This window comes from Dreissena polymorpha, chromosome 8 (genome assembly GCF_020536995.1).
Source record: "Dreissena polymorpha isolate Duluth1 chromosome 8, UMN_Dpol_1.0, whole genome shotgun sequence".
Lineage (NCBI taxonomy): Eukaryota > Metazoa > Mollusca > Bivalvia > Myida > Dreissenidae > Dreissena > Dreissena polymorpha.
In genome coordinates, this window is record NC_068362.1 from 17,690,871 (window position 1) to 17,708,476 (window position 17,606).

The window sequence follows — 17,606 nt, forward strand, 5'->3', positions numbered from 1 at the left end:
GCCACTGTACATTGAACTTCATTCGACCTTGAACTGTATATCGTATCAAGTCCACGAAAGACATAATACTAATATCAAATTTCGCTTGCACAAACAATCAGATGCGTTTTTTCTTACATAATATGCTACGCAAAACGTAATTATGTAGTGTGTATAGTTTTAAGAAACGCGTGAGCATATAAAAAATATATCATAGGTATTCAACAGAACATGAAAAAATACCATTCTTGATGATGCAGTGTTTATTCAGGATTAGAAAGTGTTATTCACAACTCCGCAAAACATCGACTTCGAACGGACAAACAACACTGACAGAAATGCGGAGTCTTGTATTGCCCCGATGACAATAAGCCTCATTAGGTGTAATTGACTCTCATACAGACCAGCACCGTACAGAAGGTATTTAAAAGCGTAACAAAAATACACGGTTACAATTTACAATAACGTAGTACACAAATGTATATAAAGTCATTTATCAGGGAATGTTCGTCATTTTTGTAATGCACATACAATTTTCAAGAACTACAGCTTCAAATTACAAATCAGTAGCTCTGGGAAAACAGGGCTAAATGCATATGAGCGAAGTGTCGTCTCAAATTAGTATTTGCAGTCTGCAGAGGCAGAGGAAGTCACTTATTTGTTAAAGTCAAGTTTAACCGAAAAGTTTTGTCCCTGCTAAGTCTCTGCGGACTGCACAGGCTAACATTAGATGACACTTTACGCACATAAATTAAGTCCCGAACCGAGGCTCAAGTAATAATTAAACAATAATGTCTGGCCAGCCCTAGGAATGTCAGGCTATTGTCAGCAATACAAGATTTATAACTAGGTATTCTCTGTGCTTTAACCTAAAATACAAACCATCGGTTTAATTATTTTGAGCAATACATAAGAATTCAAATTGATGTTTTATACATGTATAAATAATATACTTCATTTTGAATAATATGCCTAAATAAGAAAAAAATAATTTCGTTTTTAATAGTGATCATACTTTCTGATTTGCAGTACTTATTAAACCTATTTCTTGAGTAATATTTGAATGATTGACAAACCTCTGTACGTTGTAAATTTCAGCACATAACACATACAAACAACTCACATAATTAAACAGAGACCACACAGAAAAATGCAAACAAAAACAATTAAAAGTATAATTAAACAAGAGTGGTCACCATAGGATGACTTATGCCCCCTATAAACACTTGATAGAAGTTATGAGCTTTTTTCCAAACCTAAACGCAGATTTCGAAACCTAAACGCGAACCTAAGTTCAAGGTCACAGGGTCAACATTTGTGTGCGTTTGGAAAGGCCTTGTCCATATACACATGCATGCCAAATATGAAATTGCTATCTCAAGCGACATAGAAGTTATGAGCATTTTTCGAAACCTAAACACAAAATGTGACGGACAGACGGACGGACAGTCCTATCACTAGATGCCCTCCTTTGGGGGCATAAAAAACAATTGTTTAACAATTCATAGACAATACCTAAATAAATAGTACATCACACTGTTTATACTGCTACAGGGCAAGAATCTACACAGCTATTTGTGGTTCAATCTCATGTAAATCTGAGCATCACTCTGGGAACACGGGGATTATTGCAGGTTTGTAAACTGTCGTGCGAGATTAGCCTGTGCAATCCACACAGGCTAATCAGGGACAAAATTTTCCGCCTACACCGGATTTTTGCTAAGGAAAGACTTCCTTTAAACGAAACATACCAAGAAGTGGAAACAGGCTAATCTGGGATGACATTTTACACACATGCTTAAAGCACCGTTTTTCTAGAGCAATTCTCAATTTTTTTCATTTCTATCATTCCCGAAGAATAAGAGCGTGTAAATCACAGCGTCAAGAGCTTTTCCCAGACCCGCACTTCAACTATTTATTACTCTGTCAGTGGCCTTGTATACTGACCCCAAAAACATGTGCGTACAGAGATATGTTATTGTTGCTATAAAAGATGCCAGAGCTATGCTCATATAAAATCAGTGACCAATCAGTAAGCATATTACTATTGTATAGCTACCAATCAATAAGCATATTACTATTGTATAGCTACCAATCAATAAGCATATTACTATTGTATAGCTACCAATCAATAAGCATATTACTATTTTATAGCTACCAATCAATAAGCATATTACTATTGTATAGCTTCCAATCAATAAGCATATTACTATTGTATAGCTACCAATCAATAAGCATATTACTATTGTATAGCTACTTTCCTTAAAAGGAACAGCCAAAGATCTATGTTAAAGACCTTTAGTAAAGCCAATCATACATAGAGCGTTGACCATTATTTGTGTTTGAACAGTCGCATACAATTCCATGCATTAGACAATTGTGTAGTTTGTCGTCTACTTGAACAAGTTAATTACACATATTATTGCATAAATATACGAGATTTAAAGTTGACAATAGATAGGGTTAAGATTTTCCATAGATGCTCAATATGTGCCCTCCGACCTAATGCCGTGTTATTATTGATATGTGGTTAGCTAATATTGACACCATAACACGTAGCACTTAATACAGCACTAAATTCACAGTCTTGAAGAATTTGAGTGCAATAAAAAAAGAAACAATTCACTAATTTTCTACCTAATATGAATACACACAAACATTAACAAACACAATTTGCAAACAGAATATCTTTAATTAAAACTTATATACTGCAACTGTAACATAAATATAACAATAATATAGTAGGTAATATTTAACTTTTAATACATTATAACTATAAACTGTATTTAAATGTTTTATAGAGCTATACATTGGAATGTTACCGGTCATAACACAACTATTGTTTGGGGGAAACAACAACACATTATTTAAAAATCAAATAGAAACAACATGCAGTAAAAAATAATTGAATTAAGCAAATATATTTTTAATTATTCTTTTTTAAATACATTTTTATAGATATATCTATTTTATATTGAGAATTAATATTGAATGAACCTTCTTGCAAATTTTAAATACACTCAGTTTAAAGGGACAATCATACATGCAGACATGATTTTTATGTTACAAAACATAACCTCAACTTTACTAAATGAATTATTTATTTTAGGGATAGCAGTTTTTAACTGTAATAAAATCAATAGTTTATAACCATTCTATTTAATCATATATTTGCAAATATGATTGTTATGAATAATACAAAAATGTAACATGCCTATAAGTCATATATACATTTGTATCTCACTCGATACACTCTGCAAATTTGCAAGAAACTAACGAAAACATCAGTAAACTATTTCCCCCATTGACATCCTGCTTGCTCACAGTAATTGGTACATTTGTCTGAGTAGACAAAAAGCATTTCAAATGGTTTGAATCCTTTATACTCATGTACAGCTACTCACTTATCTTTCTGAAATAACTCGATTACAGTTCAAAACGTTTCTTGACATGGCCATTCCTTTCAATATTATTATATATTTTATAATGCTAATTTTATGACTTCACAAACAAATAAAAGATCCCTATACTGGCAGTCTCAAGCAAGCATTTCTGAAAAAAGTATGTTGCCAAGTCCTTTTCATTCTTTTATAACAACAAGGAATCTCATTAGTGTGAACACCTCACTGTTCTCAAGCCAGTGTGTCCCTGCTGTTAGTATTTCTCCTGGTACTCGTGGTGCCACTTGTTGAAGTCGATGTTGAAAACGAGCAGACAGCCAGTGGCCAGGCCAGCCATGAGGAACCTGCCAAAACACAGTCGAAAGTCTTGTCATCAACAGGGCTTAATGCATGTGTGTAAAGTGTCGACCCAGGTCAGCCTATGGAGTCCTTACAGGCTACTCAGGGACGACACTTTCCACCTAAATAATATGTCATATGTTTGGTCTTCAAGATTCAACATTATTTCTTTGGACATAAACGTAAATGTACGTTCGTACATCAGATGATGACAAGAATATGACCATAATATGGTTTAACAAGGAACAAGGCTCAGTCTGAGTAAATGACAATACTGAACACAGCTTGATCCCCTTGACATTACCAGTGGGGAAATGAATGGTTTTCATGTGGAAATAAAGTGCCTCGTAATAAGAAAACTGGGCTTAAACCTTTACAACTTAGATACCTCTTTTCATGCATTTGTAGTTCCTTAGAAAGTCAGATTTAATTAAAGAACTTGCTTACTAGATTAAAGTTTTAAAGGCTTCATTTCAAAACCTTTGATACCGTACTTTTGAGCAGCAAACAGCATAAAACCTGAACAGACTGCGAGTTACTGTAAGCTGTTTGCACATAGCCATTTTTACTTTGCCTCTGAGTGGGAAAGGGGTTAATGCATGTGAACTAAGTGTTGTCCAGATTAGACTGTGCCATTCGACGCTTTCAAGTTAAAAAAACAAGCAAATTCGTTGAATTGATATCCCCCCGCCAATATGCTTCTGGACACTCATACCAAGTTTCAATGAAATCCACCAAAGCACTTCCAAGACATGGCTCTGGACACACAAAAAAGCATTTTTTTACGATACAAAGGGCCATTACTCTGTTATTATCAGATGGCGTACGATGCCAATTGGCGTGCATCATCCTATTATCCATATATATACTCATACCAAGTTTCAATGAAATCCGCCAAAGCACTTCCAAGATATGGCTCCGGACGGACGGACGGATATACAGACGGACAAGACCAAAACAATATCCATCCCCCTATGGCAGGGGATAATTAATAATTAAACCGGAGTATTTTCTATTAGAAAAGAAAGTCCAGTTAATGAAAAAAATGTCGATCCTGATAATGAATGCTCGGGCTAATCTGGGACAAAACTTATTGCACATGCATAAAGCCCAGTTTTCCCACACAAAAGTTATTTAGAAAGAATATGGGACCATACTGTGTTTCTCAAATTATCGAAAAACAAAGTCAAAATTGTCACAAAACAAGGTTTTCAATTTGAAAACAAAGTCTGATAAAGGGAGACAACTTAAACTGAACTGATTGTGTATAATTAATCCCCTTTGTTTCAACATAAATCTATTTTTAGTCATGGGGACCTTGACCTTGGAGATATTTTGTGCGACACACCATCCAATGGTGAACAAATGTGCCAAATGATTTTAAAATCTCACAATGAATGACATAGTTATGGCCCGGAAAAGCTTATTTATGGCCATTTTTGACCTTTGAACTTAAAGTGTGACCTTGACTTTGGAGATATTGACGTAATTCTTTTGAGCGACACACCGTCTAATGATGGTAAACAAATGTGCCAAATGATTTTAAAATCTCACAATGAACGACAAAGTTATGGTCCGGACAAGCTTGTTCCACCCGCCTGCCAGCCCGCCCGCCGACATTAGCCAATCTAACAACCAGTTTTTTCCTTTGGAAAACCTGGTTAATTAAGTAAAGACATGAAATTTTGTCCTGTGGAGACATAACAAAAAATATGGGATGATACAATAATTTACTCTACTCATTTTAAATTCTTTTATACTGCTGTTAAGCAAATTTCTGATGTTTTTTTTCTTTCAACAAATTAAAAGTTAACAAGAGGTCAGTAGGCACTGAACAAAATACATTGAACAGTCAAAGTGAGGAACATGTGGTTGTGTGTAGAAATTAGTAAGAAAAAGATACAGGGTACTTTGAGGATCAAGGCATTTAACAACCATGGTTGCTGAGCAAAGTGCTGACATTTTTCATAAAATCAAACATTAAAACAAGGGCTGTTGGTTAAACATGCATGCCCCCCATATGGGCTGTCAGTTGTAGTTGCAGCCATTGTGTGAATACGTTTTTCGGCACTGTGACCTTGACCTTTGACCTAGTGACCTGAAAATCAACAGGGGTCATCTGCCAGTCATGATCAATGTACCTATGAAGTTTTATGATCCTTGTATAACATGTCTGAACTTGCTTTGTACAATCAATGTGTTGTATGATCATATACATGTATACATTGTTAAGATTATATTGAATTAAAAAAAAAGTTTCATGATCCTAGGCCTAAAAGTTCTTGAGTTATCATCAGGAAACCATTTTACTGTTTTGATTCACTGTGACATTGACCTTTGACCTAGTGACCTGAAAATTGATAGGGGTCATCTGCCAGTCATGATCAATGTACCTATGAAGTTTTATGATGCTAGGCGTAAGCATTCTTGAGTTATCATCTGGAAACCTTTTTCCTATTTCGAGTCACTGTGACCTTGACCTTTGTCCTAGTGACCTGAAAATCAATAGGGGTCATCTGCCAGTTATTATCAATGTTCCTATGAAGTTTCATGATCCTAGGCGTAAGCATTCTTGAGTTATCATCCGGAAACCATTTTACTGTTTTGAGTCACTGTGACCTTGACCTTTGACCTAGTGACCTGAAAATCAATAGGGGTCATCTGCCAGTCATGATCAATGTACCTATGACTGGAACAAAAATCACACTTCATCCGTAGGTAGGCTCACACATAAAAAATCAGCTGAATAGCCGAAAGCCTTTCGTAAATAACCTCCCCAAAATGGTTAATACAGAAAAAATGTCTTAGTCTAAGGCTAATAACTTTGCCAAAAATCATTGGACTTGAACGAAACTCACACTTCATCTGTTGGTCATAAATGTTAATTTCAATACCAAAAATCAGCTAAATATCTAATAGTGTTTTGTAAAAAAAACATCCAGAAAACAGTTATTATAGAGAAAATTTCCAAGTCCAAGGCCCATAACATCACATCAATCAGTGGGCCAAAATAAAACTCACATTGCATCCGTAAGTCCTGAAGGTAGACTAACATACCAAATATCAGGTAATTATCTGAAAGCTTTTAAGAAAAAAAGTACGGAAAATGAAATGCCGGACAGTCAGACTGCTTTATGCATCCCTACTCGGGGCATTCAAAGCAATTTACATTATCTGGACTTACTTTTGATCATGTGAGAGAGCCAGGGAGCATTATCTGGACTTACTTTTGATCATGTGCGAGAGCCAGGGAGCATTATCTGGACTTACTTTTGATCATGTGAGAGAGCCAGGGAGCAGATGCAGCTATCACAGGGCGGGTACGTGTACAGCAGCGTGAGGTCATGTGACCGCCACACCTCCACCACGCCCCCGTCACCTCCCAGCATCATGTACTGACCATCACGACTCAGCGTCATAGCCTATAAAGCGAATATATGAGCAGCATCATGAGAAAATGGGTCTTATGGTATATGTGGCCAGAGAAGCTCCAGTGCAAACACGAAAGTCTGCTCAGAAAATACCTTGCATGCTTATGAGACCATAAAACCTTATATTATTTTATAGCCAACAGTGGAGCTTCTGACCAGACTTCAAAATTGCATAGGCTGTTCCGTAGCTAGGATGGCCGCACATGGCATAAGACCCTTTTTAGCATGATGTGGGTCTTGAAATATGCGTAATTTATAATAATTTTTTATGACATGTACACATCAATGTGACAGTCCTTTCAGTGGTTCATTGGCTGCCATGGAAGCATGTATCATGTGGGTATGCTTGTCAATTGCTCCTTTACAAAAGTAAGCCTTTTAATGTGAAAGATAAAGTTGGTGTCATGCTCTTAATTAAAATAATATGATGCAATAGCATGCTTATTTCTTTAATATAACAGCTATATATACATCAATCAGTCTAAAAGTATGTATATCAATGTGGGTAAGGTCTAATGTTAGTTGCACCGCATATTTGTACCCATATATTCCAGCCTCACTCCAAAATAAAGGGGTTTAATGCATGTGCATACAGTGTTGTCCCAGATTAGCCTTTGAAGTGCACACTGGCTTATCAGGGACAACACTATCTGCCTACACTGGATTTTTGCTAGTAAGAGACTGCCTGTAAATTAAAAAAATCCATAAAAGCGGAAAGGGTTACCCTGCTTACCTGTACATTGTCCTTGTGCCTGAAGTGTTTCTGCAGCCTGCCGTTGATGCTGAAGTTGCAGATGTCTCCAGCGTCAAACTTTATCATGACGAACGTCTCACGGGACATGCAGATCAGGTTGGCTGTCATCTGATTGGTCCCTGGCGGCTCCAGGGAGCGGAGCAGGTCCCCAGACAGGGTGTGCAGCAGGCAGGGGCCGTCTGGGAAGGGGGGTACAAAGTTTAGTTTTTGTACTTTTGGCACTTGACAGCTGTAGACAATGTTATTAGCTTCAACTTTTTGTTAAAGCTTGATTGCATGGAATGTCTAAGGCTTATTTAGAGACTCTTTAAGTGAGTTTCTTGGGAAGAACCAGTGCTTGAAGTCTGAAAAGATCGTGAGAGTGCCACTGGAGTGGCGATAAAACCCCAGATCTCTTGATAGCAAGGTCAACACCATATCCTCTACACCAAAGCAACATTTGTTATGCTTTTCATAAGGGTACTCAGTTAATACAAAACACCTTTTCCTACAGACAGACACAGCTGTGACATTCAAACATTAATATAATCATGGACAAATTGAATAAACATTAACCAGTGGCATCTGCCTACAATGTGTACTGATTTAATATGGGTTTTAGAATATAATTTTGTATATTTGTTTAGTGTGTGGCTGACATAATTATATAGATTAAAGGTAGAGAAAGTTATACCTCATGAAGCCCACCTAGTTTTTTTACACATCACTACTGGATCCGAGATTGAGTACAAAAAGTACATATCCCAAACTTGTTAAATGTGGTTTTTTCAACTTATGAGTCGAATTGCAACATTGAGTTACTTTCCCTATTTAGCTCTAAAAGTTTAATCTTAGCAAATATAACATCAAAAATATTATAATTTCCAATTTTAAAATATTTGTATACAAAATAAAACAACAACACCAATTTCCCAGTTTAAGTAAAATTGATGCCATTTATTCGAATCCAAAGGGCCATGGCCTCATTCCAAAGATGGTCAAAACCCCCTGATGTTCAACAATTCTGCATAGATTACCCAGTGATCCACTGATGACCATGCCAAGCTCTGCTAGCACACTCACACACGTCACCTCTGACCTGTGACCAGTCAATGTGGCCTTGGGGGTTGGCTGCTCTATACCTAACATACAGATAGTGAAATTAGTGTGCAACATAGAATAACATTGGTCATGCAAAAATGGGTCTTATGCCATATGAGGTTAGCATAGCTCCAGACCAGCCTGAACATTTGCACCTTCTGGTCAGGAACTAACATGTACGCTAATGTCACCACGAAACCTTGCGAGACTTTATAGCTGACCACGTAGCTCCTGCTAACATGCAGACAGGTCTGAAGCTGCATTGCCTGTTTATGACATTAGAACTACCCAATACAAGAGCACCGCATAACGGGTGCCACGCTCGGCTGCGAAAGCTTGTCAGATTATTTTTTTTTAGAGGTCACAGTGACCTTGACCTTTGACCTAGTGACCCAACAAGAGATGTGCTTGTTAGAAACACAATGCCCTCTATTGCGCCGCTTTGAAATAAAACTGCTATTTATCATTTGGCAGATATAGAAATCATCTCCCTTTAAAGCTTATTACTTCCCTTGAATTTCGTCCAATCCAACAGAGGGGGGGGGGGGGGGGGGATGGTCTCACAGTATATTATGACCATGTCAGACATCACTGTTTAAAAGAGATCATAGCCAGAGTTTATCACGCCTACTGCGCCGCTTTGATTTATTTAACAAAAATATATTCGTGGGCAGGTCAAATGTCCATTTAAAGCTTATTACTTCCCTTGACTTTGTTTTTTCGACCCTAGACCTTCAAGGATGATGTTCACCTTGAAATTTCACCACCCAAAATGTGCAGCTCCATGAGATACCCATGCATGCCAAATATCAAGGTGCTATCTTCAATATTAAAAAAGTTATGGCCAATGTTAAGGTTTTAGCACGACACCTACTGCGGACGGAGAGCTGGCTAAGACAATAGCTCGGGTTTTCTCCGAAAACAGCCGCGCTAATAAAACTAAATGTTTTTCTTCATTGAAAAACTGGTATATATATATCTATGACTAAATTTAAAAGATCAAAATAACATTTAAATCAATTTGCAATAGAATGGTTTTTATTTAATACCAAGAAGATATTTTACGAAATAACAAAATAAAAATCTTGTTGCCACAGCAACCTACTTCCGTTGTCCCCAATGATGGCCTGGTTACGTGAGGTGAACATCCACACCATGACAGTACAGTCCTTGGAGCCAGTCACCACGTAGCAGTCCTGGTTAAGGTTACACTCTGACCGGGTGATCACCGTGACGACATCATAGTGGCCGTAAACCACCTGCAGGATCTTAGCTGCAAGAGAGAGAATACAAAAGTGTGAAATGAAATGAGCCTCAATCTCTTTGGAAACTGTGAAGGTGAAGTCATTAAACCAATCTAGATGCAGATAACAAATGAATTAGTCCTGAACTATGTGGGCCACACTCTGGAAATACAAGGCTAAGAATAATGCACAGACTAATCAGAGAGGACACCTTCCGTCAAAACTATTTGAAAAACAAAAACTGAAAGTGTTGTCCCTGATAAGCCTATGCAGTTTTTAACAACTAGAGAGAAAACACTTTAGACAAATGCATAAATAGTAGTTTTCCCAGAACTCCAATAAAATTAATAGAAAGCTGTGAAGCTAATGCCGTTTAACCCAATCTTGATGTTGATAACAAAAGATTAGTCTTTAATTATATGAATAAACTTTCTGTTCTGTTCTGTTTAATTATATAAATTTTAAACTGTTATTTGTATTTACTGATAGGTAAATGCATTCAGCTCCTAAACAGGTGATGTACCATAGTGTGAAAACAGGCCGTCTGGCATAAACAGAACAATCTCGGTCAAATTAAGGCACAAAAAAAGAAAAGTCTATTCTCTCCACTTGACACAAACATGAGGCAATCAACATCAAACAATAACATGTTTTATTAAATTTTAATCAAATCCTTCTCATGCTGTTCCAGTTGACAATGATGACACAATTATTCTTTTTGTTTGTTGTTTTCATAAAAAAGTGAAAAATATTACGGTGTACCTAGTTTGATATGGTTTATTATCAAACTTATCTGAGATTTTATGGTCATACACAAACTGTGAAATTGGTGAAGATTTAATAAAATGTGAAGAGTATATTTTGGCTCAAAATTTTTAATGCCAACAGGGAAGGTTCCAGTTATACGAATCACTCATAAAAGTTATAATGCTCAGGTGATCTAAAACAAAGTTGCAATATAATTCCAAACAAATTCATATTAAAGATGTTTTATACACATTTCAAAAGCATTGTATTCAATTTTATTTTTATTTTACCTAAAATTTATAAAAAATATTAATTATTATCATTAGACAAGCCCCAGTGTCAGCATATTCACCTGTGTCAGCCAGGTAGAGCCGGAAGCTCTTGTCCCAGAATCCGCAGGCAAACAGGAAGCGGTTGTCTGCAGTCGTAACAAAGTGGCTTTGGGTGACTTTGAGACGCTGGTCAAAGTTGTCACCAAGGTTACGCCTCTGTAGGCCTGTGTTCAACACTACAACACGCACACAGGAGGGATTTAAAGTACATAATATTTATGAATTATCTTTTATAAGATCATAGAATATAAAAACAAGAGGGCCAAGATGGCCCTTGTTTGCTCACCTGAGAAGAGTGTGTTCATTGAATTTTTACCAAATGTATTGGGCTGTTTGTAAATCATGCATGCCTGCATATGGGCTGTCAGTTGTAATGGCAGCCTTTGTGTGAATATGAATATATTAGTCATTGTGACTTTGACTTTTGACCTTGGTTTCTTGAGTTGTCATCTGGACACCATTTTACAGTGTTGAGTCATTGTTATTTAGACATTTGACCTAGTGACTTGAACATTATGTTGTTTATCTGCCAGTCATGATCAATGTAACTATGAAGATCATGAATCTAGGCGTAAGCATTGTCAGTAAATACCAAGAAACAATTTTATTGTTTTGAGTCACTGTGATGTTGATCTTTGATGTAGTGATTTAAAATTCAAAAGGGGTATTTTTATAATCATGATCAATGTACCTATGAAGTCTTTATCCTAGGTGAAAGTGTTTTTGAGTTATCAGTTGAAAACCAATTTTTGTATTTTGAATCACTGTGACTGTCACCTTTGACCTAGTGACCAGAAGATCAATAGGGGTCATTAGTGAGTCATGATCAATGTAGCCAACAGTAATCAATAGTAGCATATATCCATTGTTAATGTCTTCTTTAAACACAGCCTGTTGACCAGAGCTCACAAACCAACAAATTACAGCAAAATGTCATTCCTGATCCCATACATTAACTTCATAAACAATCAATGTGTGTATCCTTAAGCATGACTAATTCCTTCCTTTCTCTCATAATCAATGTTAATTATATATGGGTTAATATCAAACTGAGTTGTGTTCTTGTGTACTTGTAGATTTGAGAGCACATTTGAACTGTAGTATCCTAGTCTGATAACAAAATAATAATTGTATAGTGTTTTCATTGTTGACATGTTAAGATGACATGTTAAGATTTTAAATTACAAAACAAACAAATGAATTACAGTCCATCTTGCATCATTTCATGGTCAGCCCACTGTTAGTCTGTCTGGAAATTGTAAATTTAGTGCTTTGTGTTTAATTACCAAAACAAAACAAAAACTTTAAACCACAAACATCTTTAAAATGCACACATGTCAGATGGATAACAACGTTATAAGATGTTCAAAACATCTACATGATAAATTCCATTTTTGATTGATTAAATAAGAAAATTCAATTAACTTGACCATTATATTGTTTCATGATCCGAGGCGTAAGCGTTCTTGAGTTATTATCCAAAAACTATTTTACTGTGTCAAGTAACCGTGACCTTGACCTAGTGACCTGAAAGTCAATACAGGTCATCTGCAAGTCATGATCAATGTACCTATGAAGTTTCATGATCCTAGGCATAGGCCTTCTTGAGTTATCATCTGGAAACCATTTTTCTAAGTTGAAACACCGTTACATTGACCTTTGACCTAGTGACCTGAAAATCAATAGGGGTCATCTGCGAGTCATGATCAATGTACCTATGAAGTTTCATGATCCTAGGCCTAAGCATTCTTGACTCATCATTCGGAAACTATCTGGTGGACAGACATACGGACCGACATGAGCAAAACAATATACCTCCTCTTCTTCGAAGGGGGGCATAAAAATGTGACTTCCATAGTGTTCGATCACAAGGTTTGACCGAAACCATTTTTGAACACAACTCTTGTAACAAAGAAACAAATGTTCTGACCAAATTTCATGAAAATTTGGCCAAAAATGTGACTTCTAGGGTGTTAACGTTTTCACTATATACATGTAGAGAAAAATGCCCCTTCCACTAGCAGCCATGTTTTTTCACTGATCCGAACCATTGTCGAATTTGTCCAAGATATCAATAAAACCAATGTTTTGACCAACTTTCATGATGATTGGGCAAAAATTGTGACTTCTCTTCTAGAGTGTTTACAAGGTTTCTCTATAGCCAAATAGGGAAAACTGCCACTATATACATATAAAGAAAAATGCCCCGCCCACTGGCGGCCATGTTTTTTCAACGATCTGGACCATTTTCGAACTTGTCCGAGATATCAATAAAGCCAATGTTTTGACCAAATTTCATGATGATTGGACAACAATTGTGACTTCTAGAGTGTTTACAAGGTTTCTCTATAGCCAAATAGGGAAAACTGCCACTATATACATATAGAGAAAAATGCCCCGCCCACTGGCGGCCATGTTTTTTCACCGATCTGGACCATTTTCGAACTCATCCGAGATATCAATTAAATCAATGTTTGGACCACCTTTCATGATGATTGGGCAAAAATTGTGACTTCTAGAGTGTTTACAAGGTTTCTCTATAGCCAAATAAGGAAAACTGCCCCGCCCACTGGTGGCCATGTTTTTCAACAGACCGGAAACACTTTTGAACTCAATCAAGATATCATTAAGACAAACATTTTGACAAAGTTACATGAAGATTGAACATATAATGTGACTTCTACAGTGTTTACAAGGTTTTTCTTTTTTTTGCCCTAGTGACCTAGTTTTTGACCCGGCACAACCCAGTTTCGAAATTGGCCGAGATTTTATTGGGGCAAAGCTTCTGACCAGGTTTCATGAAGATGGGACAAGAAATGTGGCCTCTAGAGTGTTTACGAGCAAATGTTAACGGACGGACGGACGGACGTACGACGGACAAAGACCGGTCAGAAAAGCTCACCTGAGCAATCAGGTGAGCTAAAAAGAATATCTATCTGTATATCTTCTTAGTTCAAATATAAAATACCTTTGACGTTAATCTAATCAGGTCTAGGCTGAAAGTTTTGTCCCTGATTAGCCTTTGCAGACTGCACAGGCTAAACACAAAGGCTGATCTGTGTGACAATCACAGCACATGCATCTAACTCAGTTCAGCCCTAACGCCCCTATGGCTTCTAGCTTACCCAGGAGCTGGTCCATGGCTAGGGGTAGATTGGCTGGGGCCTCCTTCCCATCCTTGTTGTCCTGGGACCCTAGACTGGTTGGTGTACCTTGATCTGATAAAACATAACACTATTATATACCTTTTTTGTATAATCACATCAGATGATGTCATAATGTAATTTTAATTATTCTTGGTGTGTGTCCAGTATATTCCATACTGGGTAGTATGAGTTTATCTCAAGATTCTCAAGTTTATTTATAAAGTATCCTTCATGAAAAATCCATAAATTTACGTTGTGTTGAAACTGTATATTTTTTCCTTGAACTTTACATTACATTTTAAACTATCTCAAGTTCTAACCTATTTATTCAAGCTCAACTTAATTGTAAGCATTATGGTTATTGAAATGCTCTCAAGTCTGTTTCCTGGGTAGAAACCATACTTGGTTTTTTGGGGAGAGATCTAAAGAACGCTCCAACAGTGGGGATCAAACCCTTGACCACCCTATTTTACACAGACATCATATTCACTACACCACGGCCATCTTTATTTAATGTGCTTACAGCAAAAGTATGGGAAGACATAATTCACCCTATAGAAGATTGCATGGTCTGATCTAAAATATGAAACTTAGATAGGCCATTGAAGCATCAAGGGGGGGGGGGGGGAATTATTCGTAGCTTAACCCTTTCTCACTCAGAAGCAAAGTTAACATGGCTCTATGAAACCAGCATAAAACCAGAACAGGCTAATGCACGTTGCTGTGGCGTCGGGATAAGGTTTCTGCCTATCAATCGGGAAGTAATGGGTTTGATTCCAACTGTGTGAGCGTTCTTTAGATTTTCCCCAAAGACACCAAGTACTGGTTCCCCATAGACACCAAGTACTGGTTCCCCATAGACACCAAGTACTGGTTCCCCATAGACACCAAGTACTGGTTCCCCATAGACACCAAGTACTGGTTCCCCATAGACACCAAGAACTGGTTCCCCATAGACACCAAGTACTGGTTCCCCATAGACACCAAGTACTGGTTCCCCATAGACACCAAGTACTGGTTCCCCATAGACACCAAGTACTGGTTCCCCATAGACACCAAGTACTGGTTCCCCATAGACACCAAGTACTGGTTCCCCATAGACACCAAGTACTGGTTCACCCTAGCTGAAGTACTGGTTCAAGAGCATTTCAAATAAGCCTTGGGCTTCCGATGCAATCGAGCTAAATAAATAGTTTTAAACTAATCCTGCATGAATCTTTCCACTTTTATGGTATTTTTCATTTAGACCTACGCTGGTAGTTGGAGTTCCACTTGTTGATGGCAAAGTTGTGATTGCACGTGATGGTGGTGACAGCTGGACTAGGCACCGCTGGGTGGGTGTTGGCCGACACGTGGCAGACGGGCGAGTTGGACAGGAACTTCATGATCATGCAAACGTCATCTTGCACGCTTGTGAACATCATCGGGGACTGGAAACATGGGGTAAAGATCATTTTTATTATTGAAAGTACAGATACCAAAAGAGTGACTAAAAACTAGGGCCCAGTATCATTAACAATCTCTATGAGCTGAACTCAGATGAGATCTGAATTTCCTCTCAGCTGAGTATTGAGAATGTCGGTCAGCTCATGAATGAACTCAAATCTTAGCTATAAGAATATGAAATAATCAATCCCCAAACTAAGGTTTGAGGAAGACTCAAAACTATTTAAACAAGTGCTTGTCAATGTAGTGCCAAATCCCCGCCGAAATGTGTTTGCTTGTATGACAACATTTGTTTTAGAGAGTAGAATAATATTTGTAAAAACAAATAAAGGGAGATAATTCATTATGCTCCGGACAAAAAATTACTTTGAAATTAAATAAAGGAATATAATTCAAACACTAAGGTAGATAGAGTTATGGTTCTGAGTCACTGCACTTCTCCTACTTGCCATCTGTTTAAGTTTAAAGTTTCAAGTAAATCCCTTCAGTAGATTTAGAGTTATGCTCCGTACAAAAATTTACTTTAAAATTATATAAAAGGGAAGATAATTCAAAAACTAAGGTAGATAGAGTTGTGGTTCTTGGTCACTGCACTTCTCCTAGTTGCCATATGTTTATATTGCAAGTTTCAAGTAAATCCCTTTAGTAGATTTAGAGTTATGACCCGGACAAAATTTTACTTTAAAATTATATAAAAGGGGAGATAATTCAAAAACTAAGGTAGATAGAGTTGTGGTTCTTGGTCACTACACTTCTCTTAGTTGCCATCTGTTTATATTTTAAGTTTCATGTAAATCCCTTCAGTAAATTTAGAGTTATGCTCCGGACAAAAATTTACTTTAAAATTATATAAAAGGGGAGATAATTCAAATACTAAGGTAGATAGAGTTGCGGTTCTTGGTTACTGCACTTCTCCTAGTTGCCATCTGTTTATATTTTAAGTTTCAAGTAAATCCCTTTGGTATATTTAGAGTTATGCTTAGAAAACAAAAAATTAATTTAAAGTTATATAAAAGGGGAGATAATTCAAAAACTAAGGTAGATAGAGTTATGGTTCTTGGTCACTGCACTTCTCCTAGTTGCCATCTGTTTAAATTCTAAGTTTAAAGTAAATCCATCGAATAGATTTGGAGTTATGCTCAGGACAAAGTTTCAGCCTGACGGACGGACGGACAGGACCAATTACTATATCCCCTCCGAATTTTTTTTCGGCGGGGATAACAAGAGATTGCCAAGCAATTTTGTCCTATACTTGTGAAACTCCACCATTGTCAGTATTTTTTTTATATTTCTTGCCATAGCAACCAGAATTCTTGATGTTGTAACAAAATGAAATGACGTGCATAATCTCCATATTGCTATCTAATCATGTTTCAAGTTTCATAAAAAAATATGAAGAAATTTTAAAGTTATTACAGGATCCAAAAAAGTGTGACGGACAGACAGACAGACTGACAGACGGAGCACAAACCATCAGTCCTCTCCGGTGTCACCGGTAAGGGACAAAAAAACTAATGTGAACATCAAACAGATCATGATAATTAAATTGGGGAACAAAAATCAAAATTGAGTGAGAAACTTAAGTATATTCATGATACTTAGCCCAGACATGTATAATTTTATTGTCATTAAAAGTACAAGTATCATGTGAATTGCATTTCAAGATGTTGTTCTAAGTTGTGCAATGACATCCCAAGTCTGATATCA

At 36.9% G+C, this 17,606-nt stretch overlaps 1 protein-coding gene across 3 annotated transcripts in view; it reads right to left on the reverse strand.

Moving 5' to 3' along the window:
* Positions 1 to 224: 224 nt before the first annotated feature.
* LOC127841632 (neurobeachin-like) overlaps positions 225 to 17,606 on the reverse strand; it is a 232,466-nt gene continuing 215,084 nt past the window's right edge. For all 3 annotated transcript variants that reach the window (XM_052370615.1, XM_052370614.1, XM_052370616.1), the window contains 8 exons: positions 15,706 to 15,883; positions 14,433 to 14,525; positions 11,328 to 11,483; positions 10,090 to 10,257; positions 8,921 to 9,025; positions 7,884 to 8,083; positions 6,990 to 7,141; positions 225 to 3,724 (listed from right to left, as the gene is read on the reverse strand). In XM_052370615.1, the coding sequence (XP_052226575.1) occupies positions 3,634 to 3,724; positions 6,990 to 7,141; positions 7,884 to 8,083; positions 8,921 to 9,025; positions 10,090 to 10,257; positions 11,328 to 11,483; positions 14,433 to 14,525; positions 15,706 to 15,883 (1,143 nt within the window). In that variant the 3' untranslated portion in view covers positions 225 to 3,633. The remainder of the gene's footprint in view (positions 3,725 to 6,989; positions 7,142 to 7,883; positions 8,084 to 8,920; positions 9,026 to 10,089; positions 10,258 to 11,327; positions 11,484 to 14,432; positions 14,526 to 15,705; positions 15,884 to 17,606) is intronic.